Below are 16,438 nucleotides of genomic sequence, written 5' to 3' on the forward strand. Positions count from 1 at the left end.
GTATCTTGTTTTTTTTTTTCATTTTATTCTTTTGGTCTGTTTAATTACCTTTTTTTATTATTTTGTATATCTAATATGAAAAACCTAGTCAAGATATTGACAATTTTATAATAAGAAAACAGAATTTACAATTATAATTGATTTTAAATAAATAATCGTTTTACATCCATAAAGAAAAATTGAAAAATGAAACTAAAAAATCCGTTAATTGTAAAACATCGTAAACCGATGTCACTCCCCAAATAATATCGAAGCTTCGATAAACATCGATATTTCTCTTTATGGCATTTTATTCTGCCTCGTGCAGGGAGCACATTGTTTTAACCTCTGATTAATCGCAATTTCGGCTTAAAATAGCGTCTATGTATTTGGTGCCGCCAGCGAAATATATAAGAAAGAAATGCCCAAGATGTGTTTATGAGAAACAAAGTGCTTGCCACGAGATCAAAAACTATTGGAACTGCTAATCAATTATTGCCAATTGTTGAGTGTGTTTGTGTTTTGCGTGGCGACGAAAATTCGCAATACACGTGCCGCGTGCATTTTTCCAGCTGAGAGGCGATAAGTTTGTGTGAATAATGAAAAATATGAAATATATCCTGGTCACCGGTGGTGTTATAAGCGGAGTCGGTAAAGGCGTCATTGCCTCCTCCTTTGGTACACTGTTGAAGTCCTGTGGCTTAAATGTGACCAGTATTAAAATTGATCCATACATCAATATCGACGCTGGGACTTTTTCACCATACGAGCATGGTAAGTTTATATAAATGTTTTAAATACTACATATATGCATGCAAAAAGAAACGACGCAAAAGATTTCTCCCATATAAGTGAACTAAATAGTTTGGCGCATTTTCTCTATCTACAAATGTATATTTCTGTGTGTGTGTGTGTCTATACAAGTCCGCGGGTATCTTTGTTTGTGTATTGTCTTTTGTTGTTGCAAACTGTATTTCTACACACACACATACAGTATGTCAAGAAAGTCTTTGGACACAGCAAAAAAATTCTAAATTTTATATTTGCAAAAAAAAAGTAATTTATTATTCACTTTAATTTTCTACTTTTAAGAGGACTTCTTTACATTTCTTGGACTGTGAAGTGTCGGAACAACAGCTGTTTACGATTTTGTCAATTCGCTTTTTGACTGGTCCCATTCGAAATAAGCGTTTTTTTTTTTTGACTTGGCTTATTTCTAAACATATTCTGGCGAAATTTGTGCGTGCAAGATAATTATTGCATAAAAGTCATGTCATAAGTCAATATAAAAAAGAACAGCATATGATTTGGCCGCTAAATTTTGATCACTTCCATTAAAGGAGGATATATGTACCGGTATGTATACCGGTGTCAATGATTCCCTTAAATGCTCTAACAATATTATACAAACGTTAAATTTTATATAATAATTTTAATTATACTTCCAAATTTTGGATTATATATGTACACCAAAATGTATATTATAAAAAAAAAAAGTATAGAATTCACGTAGAGGGTAATTTTCATGACTTCTAAGCGAAGATAAACGGAAATTATAAAAATTCCAGAAGTTGTCAGATGTGCGACGTGCAATGATAACAAAACGCGTGCGATGTGTGAAGCGATAAAAGGCGGGGGAAAAACAAATCTCGCAAATCACCCTGAATAAGAATGATTCGCATCATCATTAACAGTCTCATGTGCATTGCCTATGTACACTCATATATATTATATATATATTGAAGTGTATATATATGTGTGAACAGAGCAACGGAGCACACCCTTAAGCACGCTGAAGCGGCACTGAGATTGTCTTTTTACTGCATACCTTTCATCTTTGCATTCGCATTTTGTGCTTGACATTGAAAACGAAAGTTTTTTCATTGCGCTTCGTGTATCTTTTGTCTTTGCCTTTGCCTGTGTCGTGTTGAGCAGCAGCGAACGAGGCTATTGATTGAGGTATTCTCATTGGCAAACGGTTTTTGGCGCTCATATCTATGATAGCGTTGAAAGAGGAATAAGAAAGAGATTGTTGTTGAAATGTAATGTTTCGGTAAAGAAGCTCTCTCCATCTGTGTTTCATTTCAAAACATTCATTTGACAACAGAAATGCACTCATGAATGAATGGGTAAACTGCAATAACTAGAATGAAGAACTTGAATGTAATTAATTTTATCTTTTGTAATAAAAAAATTAAATAAATTACAAATATAATAAATTAAATATCCTTATGTTTAATTAAATATCTACTAAATAGTGAACATAATAAATTAAATATTTAATAATATATCAAGCATAAAATATATTTTAAATATAATAAATTAATTATTTTCAGTATCCTAATTATCCTGAGTATACATATAAATGCATTTATTTGACCATAGATCGATTCATGGACAGATGCACATATTTCACACATACAAACAAAATTGTGCTTATATGCATTTTATACTCAATTTTGTGGATTGGATGAGAGTCGGGCACATGTTGCCTACCAACAAGGATGTGCTTCCATCCCAGCCCCCACTTGATGGTTGGGTGGTTGGATGGGTTGTTTGCATGCATCGGTGCTTGGTTGGCTTGCATTGTCCGCCCGCATTGACGCCGCTGTCAACCACGAATTTCTGTCTGCTGCCCCTGCCCCTGTCTCTGCCTGCTGCCTCTGCTTGTCATTTGTATTTTTCGCATGGGCTCGTTTTCGGTTTTTTGGGGGTCGGTCTGCATTGCATTTTGTGTGCAGCTTTTGCTCATTTATTGTGCGAGGAGAGGCTCTAAAGGAGGCAGAGCAGGAGGAGGAAGCGACATAGGCACAGTGGTCTGAGTGTAACGGTGTCAACATCAACTGCGCTGCTAGCGCTGACGCCGACGTCGACAGTGCCGCACATGCGTGTGCTTCATTTGTTTGGCGTTAATTTTGAGAGTGGGTAGTCGTCGCATGTGGTGGCCAGTGGAGCTCTGCTGCCTGCTGCCTGCTGCCCGCTGCCTGCTGATGTGATGTGTGGCTGCCTGGCACCGGGGACGCCATTTTGGTCGTCAAGCCAGCCAGCCCAGTCCCAGTCCAGTTTAGCAGGAGTGAGTCCCTCGTCAGCATCGTATTGCTTAATATGTTTTTGTGGATTTTCGTCCTCGTCCTCGCCATTATCATCATCATCATCTCATCCTTTAGAGTGTTGTGCTGCTTAGAAGCAACTGTTGGCTTGTTGGCCTGTTGCCGTTTTATGTTTTGTTTTATGTCTTGTCCTCTACGCACCCTTGCTTCCACCAACCTCTTTCCCATCTCCTTCCGTCCGCAAATTCTGGCAACGCTAAGCGTTTTAAGTCTTTGCTTTTACTCGTTTCGCTCGCTGCCTTGCTTTTGCTTTTGATTTTGTCCTCCATCCACTCTGTCGGTGTTTGCTTTTGGTCGTCGTCGTCGCCATCAGCGACGCGTCAACATTGTTAGCAGCTGTTGCTCTTTGCCAGCACATCTCCCCCCTCCCGCCTGTTGTCCTTGGTGTTTTTTTTTTCATTTGGCATATGGTTTGTTGCCTTTTTTTTTTGCTGCTTGCGCATTCCGTTTTGTTCACGTTTTTCCACGGCAACAACGACGACGACGACGAACAATAATGTGCAAAAAATTAAATGGAAAATACAATTTTGCTGTTGCTGTTTGTTGTTGCTGCATGTTGTTGTTGTTGCGACAGCAGGATGTTGTCTGTTGTTGCTGTGCGTTAGCCAACAATGCTCGCTACGCAGTTAAACTGGCCATTTATATCCAACATAATATTATTACCAAATTGGTGCCTCAAAAAATTATACATATTAAATTATTGAACTTAGTCTGAAATAAAATACTTAAATTTATTTATTTAAAAAAATGTATATAAAGTTGGCTAAAAGCCTGCTCCAAATCAGAGTCCGCATCTCAAATCAAATCTCTCTTTTAATCAAGCTCATTTTGCTTACATTTGTACAACTGTTGTTTCTTCATACACTTTCCACAATTAATGTTGCACACTCTTTGCTCATTTATTTTTGCTTTTTTTTGGGAATGGCAATTAACGCCTGGCGTCGTCTGTCGTCTCAGCCAATGTCAGGCCGTTAGCCTACCAGCCAGCCAGCCTTGCCACACCGACCAGCTATCAAAAATGTTGCTGCATACAATGTTGCCCCCACCTCCATCCCCTCCTTCCCCCAGCACACACATACATACTCACACACACACACTCTCGCTGTGTCCGTCGCTTCGCGCTTTCAAAAATGTCTGAAAACGATTCGGCAACGTCAACGCCAGCCGGCGATTCCACTTCAGCGTTGTGCACACTGGCTTTGGCTGACTGTGCCTGCCTCGCTGCCTGCCTGCCTCCTGTCGCGTGATTTTAACAATCCTCCTCCCATCTCTGCATGGTTTATGCTTTTCGCTCGCTTCCGCGCGTTGATTGTCGTTACTGCTGTTGTTGCTTTAGCTGTAGCTGCTGCATGCGCAAAACGACGACGACGTCGACAGCAGCAGCAGCACAAGCAGCAGCAGACCAGGCCACCGGCACCGTACACCCGCCTCATACACACAGAGACCATATGTATGTATGTGTGTGTGTGTGTGTGTGTGCGTGCCTGACTAGCCGGCAAATGCCGCGCGCAATAAATGCCCAAAAGCAGCAGCAGCAGCAACAGCAGAGCCATTTGGCAGCAGGCTGTGCCAGCGACGGGGGGGCAGAGCAGAGCTGAGTTGAGCTGACACACAGGCAAAGGCAATGGTAATGGCGACGGCGGCGGCTGTTTTTAGCGATTGTGCGCGCCCCCCAAAACACACACACACACGAACGAACGCGGCCAAACGACACAAGCTCTCGCACACATGCACAAGTGTATATATGCATGCATGTATATGTGTATATGTATGTGTGTGTGTGTGTGTAGGTATATATGTATTTGTATGTCCGCATGTCGTCGTCGCAAAAGCTTGTGGCGTGGCTTTGGCTTTGGCTCTGACTCTGCTCTGCTCTGCCTGCCTGGCGTTTTTTGCGTTTTCTGTTTTTGTTGCCTGCCAGCCTGCTGCTGCTGTTAGTTGGCACGTTTTGTTGGCTCGCTGGCTTTTGGGCTTGGGGCTTGGGCTATGGCAATGGCAGCTCCTCTGTCTGCTTTGACTGCAGCCTGCTGCCTGCTGCCTGCCTGTCGCGGTCGCGCCACGCTCGCGCGCTGCGACGTCCGTTGTTGTTGGCGGCGGCGGCGGCGCTTCGCACTTTGCTCTGCTGAATTTTCAATTTCAGTTGTAAGCTGACTGCAATCAGCAGTGGTTCGCTTGCCTTGTTTCGTTACGTTACGTTACGTTTCATTTCGTTACGCTTCTTCTACTTCTTGTCGCTTTTGGCTCCGCGCTTCGTTTTTGCGATTCGGCGCCGCTTGTATTGTGTGTGTGCTGCTTACGGCCGATTTTCGAGTGCGCCGGCCACAGGCAGACAGTCATTCAGTCAGTCAGTTGGCCTGTCGAACTGTCCGAACGGTGGTGTGTGTCTGTCATAAAAGTTTTTCGCTAAATAATATTATAAACACAGCGCCCGATTCACCGCCTCCCACACACACACACACACAAAGTCGCGCGCAATTTTCGCATGTGTGTGTGTGTAGCAATCATCAACACACGAACACACACACAGGAAGAAACACCTATACGTACATACATATTGTGTGCGTGTTTTATTGATTTTGTAGGAGCGACAATTGTTCAAGCTGTAGTTAAGAGGCCTCAGCGGTTACACAGCCCCCAGCCCCCTCCCCTTCCCGCTTCTCATCGGCTTATGCTGGTTAAACACACACATACACACATATCTGCTGCATATTATGTCCTTTCCGAGTACCTCAACTTTTGTTTGTTGCATTTTCGCAGTGCACTCAATTCAAAAAAGGACACGTCAAAGGATTGAACCTATTATAATCGAGAATTTGCAAATGAAATCTAGTTGACCAATGGGTAGAGTAAAAGAACGCAAATGGAGAATCAAGCAATGAAATACCGTTTGTCAAGAATTGATTAGAAAAGGGGACCGTAATAGAATTTGAAAATGGAGATTTAAGCAATGAAATACCGTTAAGCAAGAATGCATTTGAAGAGAAAGAGAGAAGAAATGAAACAAGTGAGTTTAAGCAAGTATCCAAACAGGAGCAAACAAATTAATACCGTTAGTCAGGAATACATAAGATAGTAAAGTAAAAATGAAACGGCAGATTTAAGCAACAAAGACCGTTGGTCAATCAAATTTGAATGAGCTCAGGAAGCGTATAGTAAAGTTGGAGAAATTAATTCCGTTATCTGAAACCGTAACATCTCAATCTAGTGCAGATGGGCTCAATACAATTAACATATGATAGACTAAGGAATTCGCTTGTAAATCAATGTTAAATGAAAGCGTTTGCATCTAGTGTAGATTAATTAACATAAGATAGATGGAAAAGGAACGCTTATGAAAATCCTGCTCTATAAAACTCTAAAACAGTTGCTTCAGGGAAATGGCTATGTCAGATACATATGATGTATAAGCTGTGCTGCTTCGACTTCTTGCCTTCAACTGTTGTCCAATGGAATGGAGGCCTCACTGTGGCTGTCACACTGCGCTTGGCTTGAATCGGTTCATAACTTTATTGGTCGTCGGCCAGCCAAACTTGCCGAGTTTTCTTCTTCTTGGCAGTGTCGCAGCGAGCAAGCAAGCAAAGCAAGCCAACCCAAGCAGCTAGCTAACAGCTAGCACCTCAGCTAAAGCAGCAACAACAGCAGCTGCTGCTGCTGCTTGCCCCCAGCTCTCATTTCGCAGCTTAAGTGTATCCCCACACCCCTCACGTCTCCCCTTCCTGCTGCTGCCTGTCGCACATAAAAACGGCAACGGCTGCGACGACGAAAACGAAAATTTAACGACTGCGCAACGTGACGCATTATTTGTCTGCGCTGTGCCTGCCATTGCCTGCCATTCGCTGCCCCCTCTACCCCCTACTGCAAACCCCTACTCCCCTAACGCTCACCTCTCCCCAACGACCGAGCTGACTGGCGTCTGGCCTGGCCTGGCCTGCCTTTCAGCAGTTGTTCGGCCTTTCAGCCTGCAGCCAGCAGCAGCAGCAAGCTTGCCGCAGACTCGCGCCGCCAGAAATTGCTTTTGCTTTTGCTTTGCTGGCTGGCTGGCTGGCTGGCTGGCTGGCTGGCTTGGCTGGAACTTCACCAAACTGCTCTGCCTCCCCTCTGCCCATTTGCCCCCTTCTAACTGCCGTTTGCTTGCTGCTGCTGCTGTTTTTAGTATTTCGCACTCTGTGCACGCGGCAGCAGAAGCAGCAGCAGCAGCGGCAACGGCGACTGCAAGCATTTTTGCATGACTGACTAACTGACTGGCTGTGGCTATGGCCTCAGTCTGAGTCACTCACACACACACATATACATACACGTGCACATGCACAATCACAATCTCAAATAAATGCGCCAGTTTGCGTTATGCTGGCAGAGCGAAGCAAGTGTCGGGCAAAGGGGCTAGCAGTCATGGGGGGGAGAGAGGTGACTGCATGGCTGTCGCAGGCAGGCAGGCAGCAGGCTGGTGTGGCTGGCGTGGCGTGTGTTTATAATTTGATTTCGCTTCTTCTTTTTCTTTCTCCGCTTCGCGTCGTTCGTAGTGCGATGGCGACGGACCAGCATTTCCTGTCGCTGCTTGCTGCTAGGCCTACGAGCTTGACGACGTTGTTGTGTGTGAGAGAGGGGGCAGAGGAGTAGAGTAAAAATGCTGTCTGCTGCATCTGCTGTAAAAATTCGCTGGCACGCCAAAGCAAGCAGCAGCAACAGCAAAACTGAAACTGGCTGCAGCAGCGATGGATGGCAGGCCACGGAATCTTAATGAAGTTATTGTGTCGTTGTTGTTGTTGTGTTCGAGTTGAGTTGGGCTGTGCTCGTCGTTGTTGTTGTACCATTTACATACTTGCACACACACACACACATACACTCACACAAATCTATTGGCATTGCCATTTCACCTCCAGCTGCGCTTTTGGTTTGGGTGTCGGACCAGAACCAACGTGGTCAGTGGCCACCCAATAATAATTATAATGGCATTTGCCATGCTCACTTGGACTTCGAAGATTAATATATGGGAAATCTACAGTGTTTTGTTTATTTTGAAATTTATATGTGTTATGAGAAAACAAGTAGAAGCAAAGAAATAGTATTTGTGTGTTACGTTTAATAGTGACGTAAATATAACATTTAATCGCGAGCTAACTGATAAAGCTCCGATTCAAAACAATACACAAAGCATTCATTCATTAAAGAAAATTGATTATTTTATTTATGATATAAGACGACAAGTTTAACGTAAATGTTGCCATTTTATTAATGAATCGGAACTTTAACGATCAAAAGCATACAAACAGTGAATGAGCTTTTCTCTCGCGTTGTTGTCGCGTGCACAAAAAAGCACACACTGCCCAAAAACACGTGTTCCCCATTTGAGTTTCTCGCATTAAGAAAACAACAGTTAAAGCTTACGTAGTCTAGTGAAGTCTGGCTTAGTAGATCTGTGTGTGTGTGTTTGTGCTTTAGGGGAGTAAGAATAAGCTCTCTGGCGAGTGCTCTATCTGTATGCATGTGTGTGTGTGTGGCTGTGTGTGTGCTTGCGATGGTGAGCGGTGTTTTGAATTTGCAATTACATTCTTCGTTATTCAGTCAGCGGTGGTCAGCGCAGCACGCGTGTGTGTGTGTGTGTGACACAGGCTAAAACGTCGGAAAAGCAAAGTAAAAGAAAAAAGGGCAGCTAAAATGGCGCCAAAAAAATCAACAATTGTGCTAAATGTGGAACAATTTATACACGACATCGAGGAAAGGCCGGCGATATGGAATCGCAATTTTCACTGTAACAAAGCCTTCCTCGAACAAATGTGGGACGAGCTAAGTGGCACACACAAGCTACCAAGTAAGTAACAAATACAATCTACAATCATTGAGCAAGCACAACTCCAAAGGCACAACTTTTCGGCGAACTCTTCGAGACACGCTCGCACTCAACGAATAGACAGACAGAGAGAGAGAGGGAGAGTGGGAGAGAGATGAACTTTTGAAATGTGCTAAAAGATAGAGGAAGAGAGAGAGAGAAGAGTTGTGCCTATTGAGTAACTTATTCGATGAGCGTAGCACGTGATTTGAGATTCTATTTTGTGTGTTGTCTTTCGCTCTCTCACTCTCTCTCTCCGGCAGAAATCGTGCTCAAGGCCAAGTGGAAGGGATTAAGGGACAACTTTCGGGTCGAATACAAGCGCATTCCTCGCGCAGATAACGGTGATTTTCTGCTGGATCCCGCCACATTCGAGTCCAAGTGGCTGCACTATTATGCCCTGCTCTTTCTAAGTGAGCAATCTTTCTCTCTCTCTTCTCTCTCACTCATTCAATCTGTATTATCTCTTATAATAATTTGTATTTCTTCAGCGGATCACATGCGCCATCGTCTGCCCAAAAATGAGCAGGATCAGTCGTATTATTTCAACCAGCAGAGCGAGGATTGCGAGAAGACAGTGGTGGAGCCGGACCTCACTAACGGTCTGATACGTCGCCTGCAGGACAGCGATGAGGATTTCGATGAGGATGACATCGATGGCGGGGGCGATGCTGGTGGCGATGTCAGCGATGCCAGTGCGGATAGTTTGCTGCCCACGCCGCCAGCAGCGCATCAACAGACTCAAATGAGCACCACACCGCTGGCAACGGGCGCACTGAAAGCGCAGGAGGAGGCATTTGCCGCCTCCCATCAGCACGCACTGCTTAAGGCCGGTCTGTTGCGGGCCCAGCTCATGGAATTGGAATTGGAGCGAGAGGCGCAGGACTTGAGCAAAAAATCAACAACGACAACGCCACTTGCAACGGCAGCAGCAGCAGCAGCTGTAGCTGCAGCACTTGTTGCCAACCAGCCCGAAATAACCCCCGCCGCTCCAACGCACTGTTCGCCACCGCCGATGGTAACGACGACCACCACAATGCATAGTGCTCTGGTCACGGCTGCGCAGCTGGCGGCAGCGGGCACAGTGCTAGCGCCAGCGACCACCACATCCAGCACATCGAGCAATGCGGGCGCCATGCGTTCCGTGTCCCCGCCCCCGCTATACAACAAGGCGCATCATCCGCTGCCCACCCAGACCGTTGGTCATCATACGGCCGCAGCCAAGGAGGATTTTGGTGCGGGTGTAGTCAGTGGTGGCGGCAATGGCAGTGAACATTTGAATTTTACGCAACACTCGTACGCGAATGGTTTGATTCCGGCGCTAAAGTTGAAGCGACCACGTCTCTCCGAGGACAGCAATTTCAATGGTTCCTCAACGATGGATGGGGCGCCGCTGGTGCCGGAGGATGATGATTATCACTACCTGCTCAGTCTACATCCGTACATGAAACAGCTGACGGCTGCACAAAAGTTGCGCATTCGCACCAAAATCCAAAAGCTCATCTTCAAAGAGCTATACAAGGAGGATCTCGAAGAGTCCAAGTAGTAGTCCATCCCCATCCCCATCCCAAAATGAAGACTGTAAATAGGCATCATCCCGTATCCTGTAACTAGTTAGTTATGTAAGATTATTAAATCTAATCGATAGCTCTAACTATGCCATGCAACTTTATCCATTTCTAGTTGAGCGTTGCCACCACTTGCACCACCAACCACAAATTGGTAGCTGTTGGTGCTCGCCATTTAGCCTAAGCACAAAGATCTGCAAATAATAATAATAATAATAATATTATTAATAAAAAAGAAAAACTATAAATGTTGATTCTCTGCGTAGTTTTTAATTGGGGAATGCAATCCTATTCAAATGTGATTATTATATTAGCATAATATTTAATCTTATTCGCAGGTGAGGTTTTCGTGCTGGACGATGGCGCCGAGGTCGATCTGGATCTGGGCAATTACGAACGCTTCCTGGACATAACGCTGCATCGGGACAACAACATCACAACGGGCAAGATTTACAGTCTGGTCATTGAGAAAGAGCGCCGAGGCGATTATCTCGGCAAAACGGTGCAGGGTAAGTTTTTGTGATCTCATCATTGTTAGCTTCATTGGCTTTTGTTGTTAACGTTGATTGCTCCATTTAGTTGTGCCGCATATAACAGATGCTATACAGGAATGGGTGGAGAGAGTCGCCCAAACGCTTGACCAGGGCTTATCCAAGCCTCAGGTGTGCATCATTGAGCTGGGCGGCACTATCGGTGACATTGAGGGCATGCCCTTTGTCGAAGCCTTTCGCCAGTTTCAATTTCGTGTGAAGCGTGAGAATTTCTGCTTGGCCCACGTGTCCCTGGTGCCGCTGCCCAAAGCCACAGGTGAACCAAAAACAAAGCCCACACAGAGCTCGGTGCGTGAGTTACGTGGCTGTGGCTTGAGCCCCGATCTGATTGTATGTCGCTCCGAGAAGCCCATCGGCCTGGAGGTCAAGCAGAAGATCAGTAATTTCTGTCATGTGGAACCGGATCAAGTGATATGCATCCATGATCTTAGCTCTATATACCATGTGCCACTGATAATGGAACAGAATGGCGTCATCGAGTTTCTCAATGAGCGTCTCCAATTGAACATCGATCTGAGCAAGCGTTCCAAGTAAGTCGATTGCATCATTTTGTTCAAAACTCTTCTAATTCTCAATTTGCTTTCGCGCAGGAACATGCAATCTTGGCGAAATCTGGCTCGTCTCACGGAAACTGTACGCAACGAGGTCAGCATTGCCATCGTGGGCAAGTACACCAAGTTCGCGGACTCGTACGCGTCTGTGGTAAAAGCTGTGGAGCATGCGGCATTGGCTGTGAATCGTAAGCCGAACGTGGTCCTCATCGACTCGTGCCTGCTGGAGCAGGAGACACAACACCGGGAGCCATCCAAGTATCACAAGGAGTGGCAGAAGCTATGCGATTGTGCTGGCATCCTTGTGCCCGGTGGCTTTGGGTGGCGTGGCATAGAAGGCAAGATACGCGCCTGTCAGTGGGCGCGGGAGAAGGGCAAACCATTTTTGGGCATTTGTCTCGGTCTGCAGGCGGCGGTGATTGAGTTTGCAAGCAATGTGCTTAAACTGGAGGATGCCAACAGCACGGAGATTAAGCTCGATGCTGCCAATCCGGTGGTTATCGATATGCCGGAGCATAACAATGGCAAACTCGGCGGCACAATGCGTTTGGGCAAGCGCACAACGATATTTGCCGATAAGACGAGCAAAATTCGACAGCTTTATGGTAATCCCAACTTTGTCGAAGAGCGACACCGTCATCGGTTCGAGGTGAATCCGAAATATGTACAGCAACTGGAAAAACATGGCATGATCTTTGTGGGCACCGATGAGGAAAGGAATCGCATGGAGATAATTGAGCTGAAGAATCATCCATATTTTGTGGCTACACAATATCATCCGGAGTACATGTCGCGACCATTGAAGCCTTCGCCGCCGTTTTTGGGTCTCATTCTGGCTTCGGTGGGCAAATTGGAATCCTACATAGAGCGAGGCTGCAATTTGACACCACGTCAAATGTCGGATGCATCGTCGGAAGAGGACGAAACTGTCCAAAGCATGACAAACGGTTTCAAAGCTCTCAAAACACAAAAAATTGATAATCAAAGTAAACCAGCCATCAATGGCCTTGTCAATGGGAATGGCATAGATGTCAGTGAGGCTGCTTTGGACAACGTCAGCGATGACGCACGTGGAGCATGCGGAGGAGCTATGCGATAGGTATGAATAATATTCACACATCGAATAATATTCAATGATTTTTGTTATTATTTTGAACACTTGAAAAAATGATTTTGTTCTTTGTATTTGAATGTAAGCAAAATGGATTATTTTAAACTTATTTTGTAAAATGTATGTATGTACAACAAACCTAAAAGTGGAAAATAATGAAAACATTACATTTTTCATATTGTGCGGAAATGAAACGTTTTCGATTCTAAATTTATTATATATTCAAAATATCTAAAAACTTATATGAATAGTTCTAATTTCTTGCATTATAAATAATGTAAATAATAAATTATGTATCAAGTATAAGAAAACTGATTTGTACAGAAGTACTTAACAATATTTTCGATATGGTTTTCATGAAAATCTTCAATTAATAATTTGAAATAACTTTTTTATTCTTATACTCCAATTTATTTCCAATCCCGTTTGGGATTCGTCATCAGATTGGAGTATATGAATAAGAAATAAAAACGACACCCGGATCCGTCGAAACACGTATTGAAATTGCAAAAGACGGTTACACTAAATAATAAATCAATTTAATTAATAAATATATTTTATCGAATATTGAATCTTCGCCAAACTTATGTAGTATATATATACTTGAACTATGTGGAAATCGGCCAGAACATATGTATGTCTATAAAGTAGCTGATGAGCCCTTTGCGCTGAGCGTATAAACAATTTTACTTGTGTTTTTCTATATAAAGAATGCCACTTGACAAAGTAATTCTTATTATGATTTTTCAATTTAAAAAGAGTACAAAAGTGTACATGCGAGAAAGCCCAAATACAAATATATAAATATATATATACAAATATAAATATATACAAATATATATATATATATATATATAGACATATATATGCTAAATACAAATAAAAATTGTATTGTGATCTTTCACAGCACATGCAGCCGACAAATTTATACTTGTTCTGCTCGAAAGCAGAAATTTATGAAACGCTAATGATAAAACTTAACGAAGCCTTGACTAGACGTAGTTGTTTTTGATATTTTTGCTGTTGCTGTCGCACAGAGTTTGTGCTAGCCAAGTCCACAAATAGACGAGTATGTGCGCCTGCTGTGCCTGCTGCTGCTGTACAATTGTATTAGCTAATTATCTCGGTCTACATAGTATTTGCATTGGATTGAGCGGACTTGTATTGTTTCTCATTCAAATGAGCACATTCTGCGCGCATAGACGTCTTGGCAGATATAGGATCGTTGCGGATCGGAAATGCACGCCAGCCACAAGAAGAAGACGCGAGCACGTAATCGACCCAGAAACAAATGCAATCGCAGCGATCAGACTAGCCCGAAGGATGTACAGGATATGCCTGCATCAGTTTGCGACACGGTTAAAATTGAGCCCAGAACTGAGCCAAACAACAATGCAATCGCCATCATACAGAGCATAATTCGCAAGAAACTGTTGGCCAAAACAAAAAATAATAATGCTAGCTGCGGTAGTTCATCAGAAGTGCCGTCCAGGTCAACAAATGTAGTGCCTCTACGGAAAGTAGCAACGCCACCGCCCAAAATACCAAACGACGGCAAGAGTGATGAATTGAATGCGTTCCTCAAATCCATTGGCAACAAACTGCAAAAAGGTGCATGCAACAAAGACAGTTATATAATTGTGTCACACACACACTAATCCAAATGCCTGTGCATAGGTTCAGGTGAGATGCTGCCAACGGATGCTCTATTCAGTCAGCTGGGAAAAATGTTGAGCATGTCACCCTTAATCGACTCGGAGTCATCCGACGAGGAGGCCGAATACGTTGAGTACATATATAAGCCGCGACATTATTTCATAACATCGCTGTGCAATGTGAGTTGTTTGCGCTGGTGCTGGCGCTGGTGGTCATCATTAATCTCGTGAACCATTCTAAAATAAAACCATTTGGCATTTGCAGCATTGTAAAGTGGATCTGTGCAACCGGCAGATGCTTCAATGCAAGCATTGCGCCCTCGTCCACTATTGCAGCGCAGTTCACATGCGGGAGGATCAGGAGCATCGCCAGCTGTGCTACGGTCTGCGCCAGCTGGTCGAACGCAATGGTAGGTGCATTATTTATGGCACAACTAGAAGCAATAAATCAAATATTTCAAATGCCTATAAATATTTTCTTTATTTTTTTGCCAGGCCATGACATATTCTACAAGTGCGGCGATTTTAGTGGCGAACAGTTTCGCTCGTATCGCATTGTGAGCGTTCGCCAAGTGGAGCAGCTCATAAATCGAAAACTGACGGCCACGGAACAGGAGGTGTTGCTCTTTCCTTTCATCTGTGGCGAGGCCAAGTGCCGGGAGCACAGATGCAGGAAACTAGCAGCGTGTGTGCATTGTGGTGAGGTTGCCTACTGCAAGGATAAACCGAATCATTTGAGCGATTCCCATCGTGGATGGTGTGGCGCATATCGACTCTTCAAAGCATTTGTTGTGCTCCAGGCGAAATTTGGACGCCTGGAGCCACCGTTACCCGATAAGGTGTTGAGAGATTTACCCATTTCCTGCTCCAATACCAGGCAAATATTTAACAAGTTGAATTGTAGTAAGTTGTTGCATCTAACTATTGCTAGACAATATTTCTACTTAAATCCAACATTAAATATAGGTGTGGCCGATGAATGCGAGTTTGCTGCACTTACTCAGATATCCACAGGACCCTTGACGGCGTTCTTTGCCTTAAAGCTTTGCGAGCGTTTGCGATCCAAGGAGCTGACCATTCATTTGATAGGTGCAGAAATGGAATTCGAAGTTGATGTCTTTCAAAAATGGGAAATTTTCTTGCTGCACATATTGCCAGCGGTGAAAACGTTAAATGTCGTCTTCATTGGACCAGAACTGAACACCAACAACATTTCCCTGGATCAACTATCGAAGATAAGGTGGCTTTATTTCACTTCAATTTTATATTATATGTAAATTAGTAATTATCATTTGTTTTTCGGCTACAGATGTTGTCGTTTGTGCCGCAAAGCACAACGCACCGTGCAGTATCATTTTGAGAATCGACTTTATCATAATTATTGCTCGGCACCCGGTTTTCAAAGTCCAGATTTAGGTAATTATTATGCACCTTTAGAAATTCTTCTAATCACTTATTTTCTACATCAAAAGTTTGTTTCTTTAATGCGGGACTTTATCGTGCCACTGGCTATGCATTGGAAGACACTTGGCCAGAGACAATGCAGGCATCCTTGAATCTTAAATGCCCCATTGTAGTTACATCATATACCAAATACGAAGCACCATTGGATTTAAGCCATTTCCTTAATCAGTCTAATCGACATTTAAATGTCGTATTGCCCCCCACCACAAACCCGTTTAGGTCGGAAAAGCCAGAACGCAATTTTATATCAGACGATGATGCACCATTCATGTTCAAGAATTTTCAATGTTTCGTCGTTGAGTAAGTTTGAATGTTTGAACTGATGTAACGCCTGTGTTGAGTTTCTAAGCAAGTAAATATCCTTTAATCGATTAATGAAATTAAGTGCTGTAAGGGGTGGCAAAGGGAGACAATAGTTATCATGGATATTTTGGATGTTGTGTACTTAAAAATAATCAAATTCGAATTGGTTTAAGTTGTTTCAAACTTTATTATAAAGTTGTATCAATATTTTATGTGTAACGTATTTTATGTCAATAAATAACACCAAAACAGTTTTATTTGAATTCAAAGATAGTTCGATATCGGCCGACCACCACAGCTTATCGTTTAATCACCACAA

At 43.5% G+C, this 16,438-nt stretch overlaps 2 protein-coding genes across 5 annotated transcripts; both read left to right on the forward strand.

The window, feature by feature from the left end:
- Positions 1–331: 331 nt before the first annotated feature.
- LOC6556886 (CTP synthase) lies at positions 332–13,381 on the forward strand. 4 transcript variants are annotated; one of them, XM_032741666.2, is made up of 4 exons: positions 332–753; positions 10,823–10,993; positions 11,064–11,565; positions 11,626–13,381. In XM_032741666.2, exons 1-4 carry the CDS (start codon positions 579–581, stop codon positions 12,683–12,685), a joined length of 1,908 nt encoding a protein of 635 aa, XP_032597557.1. In that variant the 5' UTR covers positions 332–578; the 3' UTR covers positions 12,686–13,381. The 4 variants fall into 4 exon arrangements, with proteins under 4 accessions (XP_032597557.1, XP_032597563.1, XP_032597565.1 ...); XM_032741678.1 differs by lacking the exon at positions 332–753 and adding an exon at positions 8,730–8,898; XM_032741672.2 differs by lacking the exons at positions 332–753; positions 10,823–10,993; positions 11,064–11,565; positions 11,626–13,381 and adding exons at positions 5,619–8,898; positions 9,180–9,329; positions 9,408–10,778.
- Positions 13,382–13,875: 494 nt separating this feature from the next.
- Positions 13,876–16,382, forward strand: LOC6556801. The gene is made up of 7 exons (XM_001984760.3): positions 13,876–14,308; positions 14,375–14,532; positions 14,618–14,762; positions 14,848–15,255; positions 15,319–15,592; positions 15,662–15,768; positions 15,825–16,382. Exons 1-7 carry the CDS (start codon positions 13,936–13,938, stop codon positions 16,118–16,120), a joined length of 1,761 nt encoding a protein of 586 aa, XP_001984796.1. The 5' UTR covers positions 13,876–13,935; the 3' UTR covers positions 16,121–16,382.
- The last annotated feature ends 56 nt before the right edge of the window (positions 16,383–16,438 follow it).

This window comes from Drosophila grimshawi, unplaced genomic scaffold (genome assembly GCF_018153295.1).
Source record: "Drosophila grimshawi isolate 15287-2541.00 unplaced genomic scaffold, ASM1815329v1 contig_44, whole genome shotgun sequence".
NCBI lineage: Eukaryota > Metazoa > Arthropoda > Insecta > Diptera > Drosophilidae > Drosophila > Drosophila grimshawi.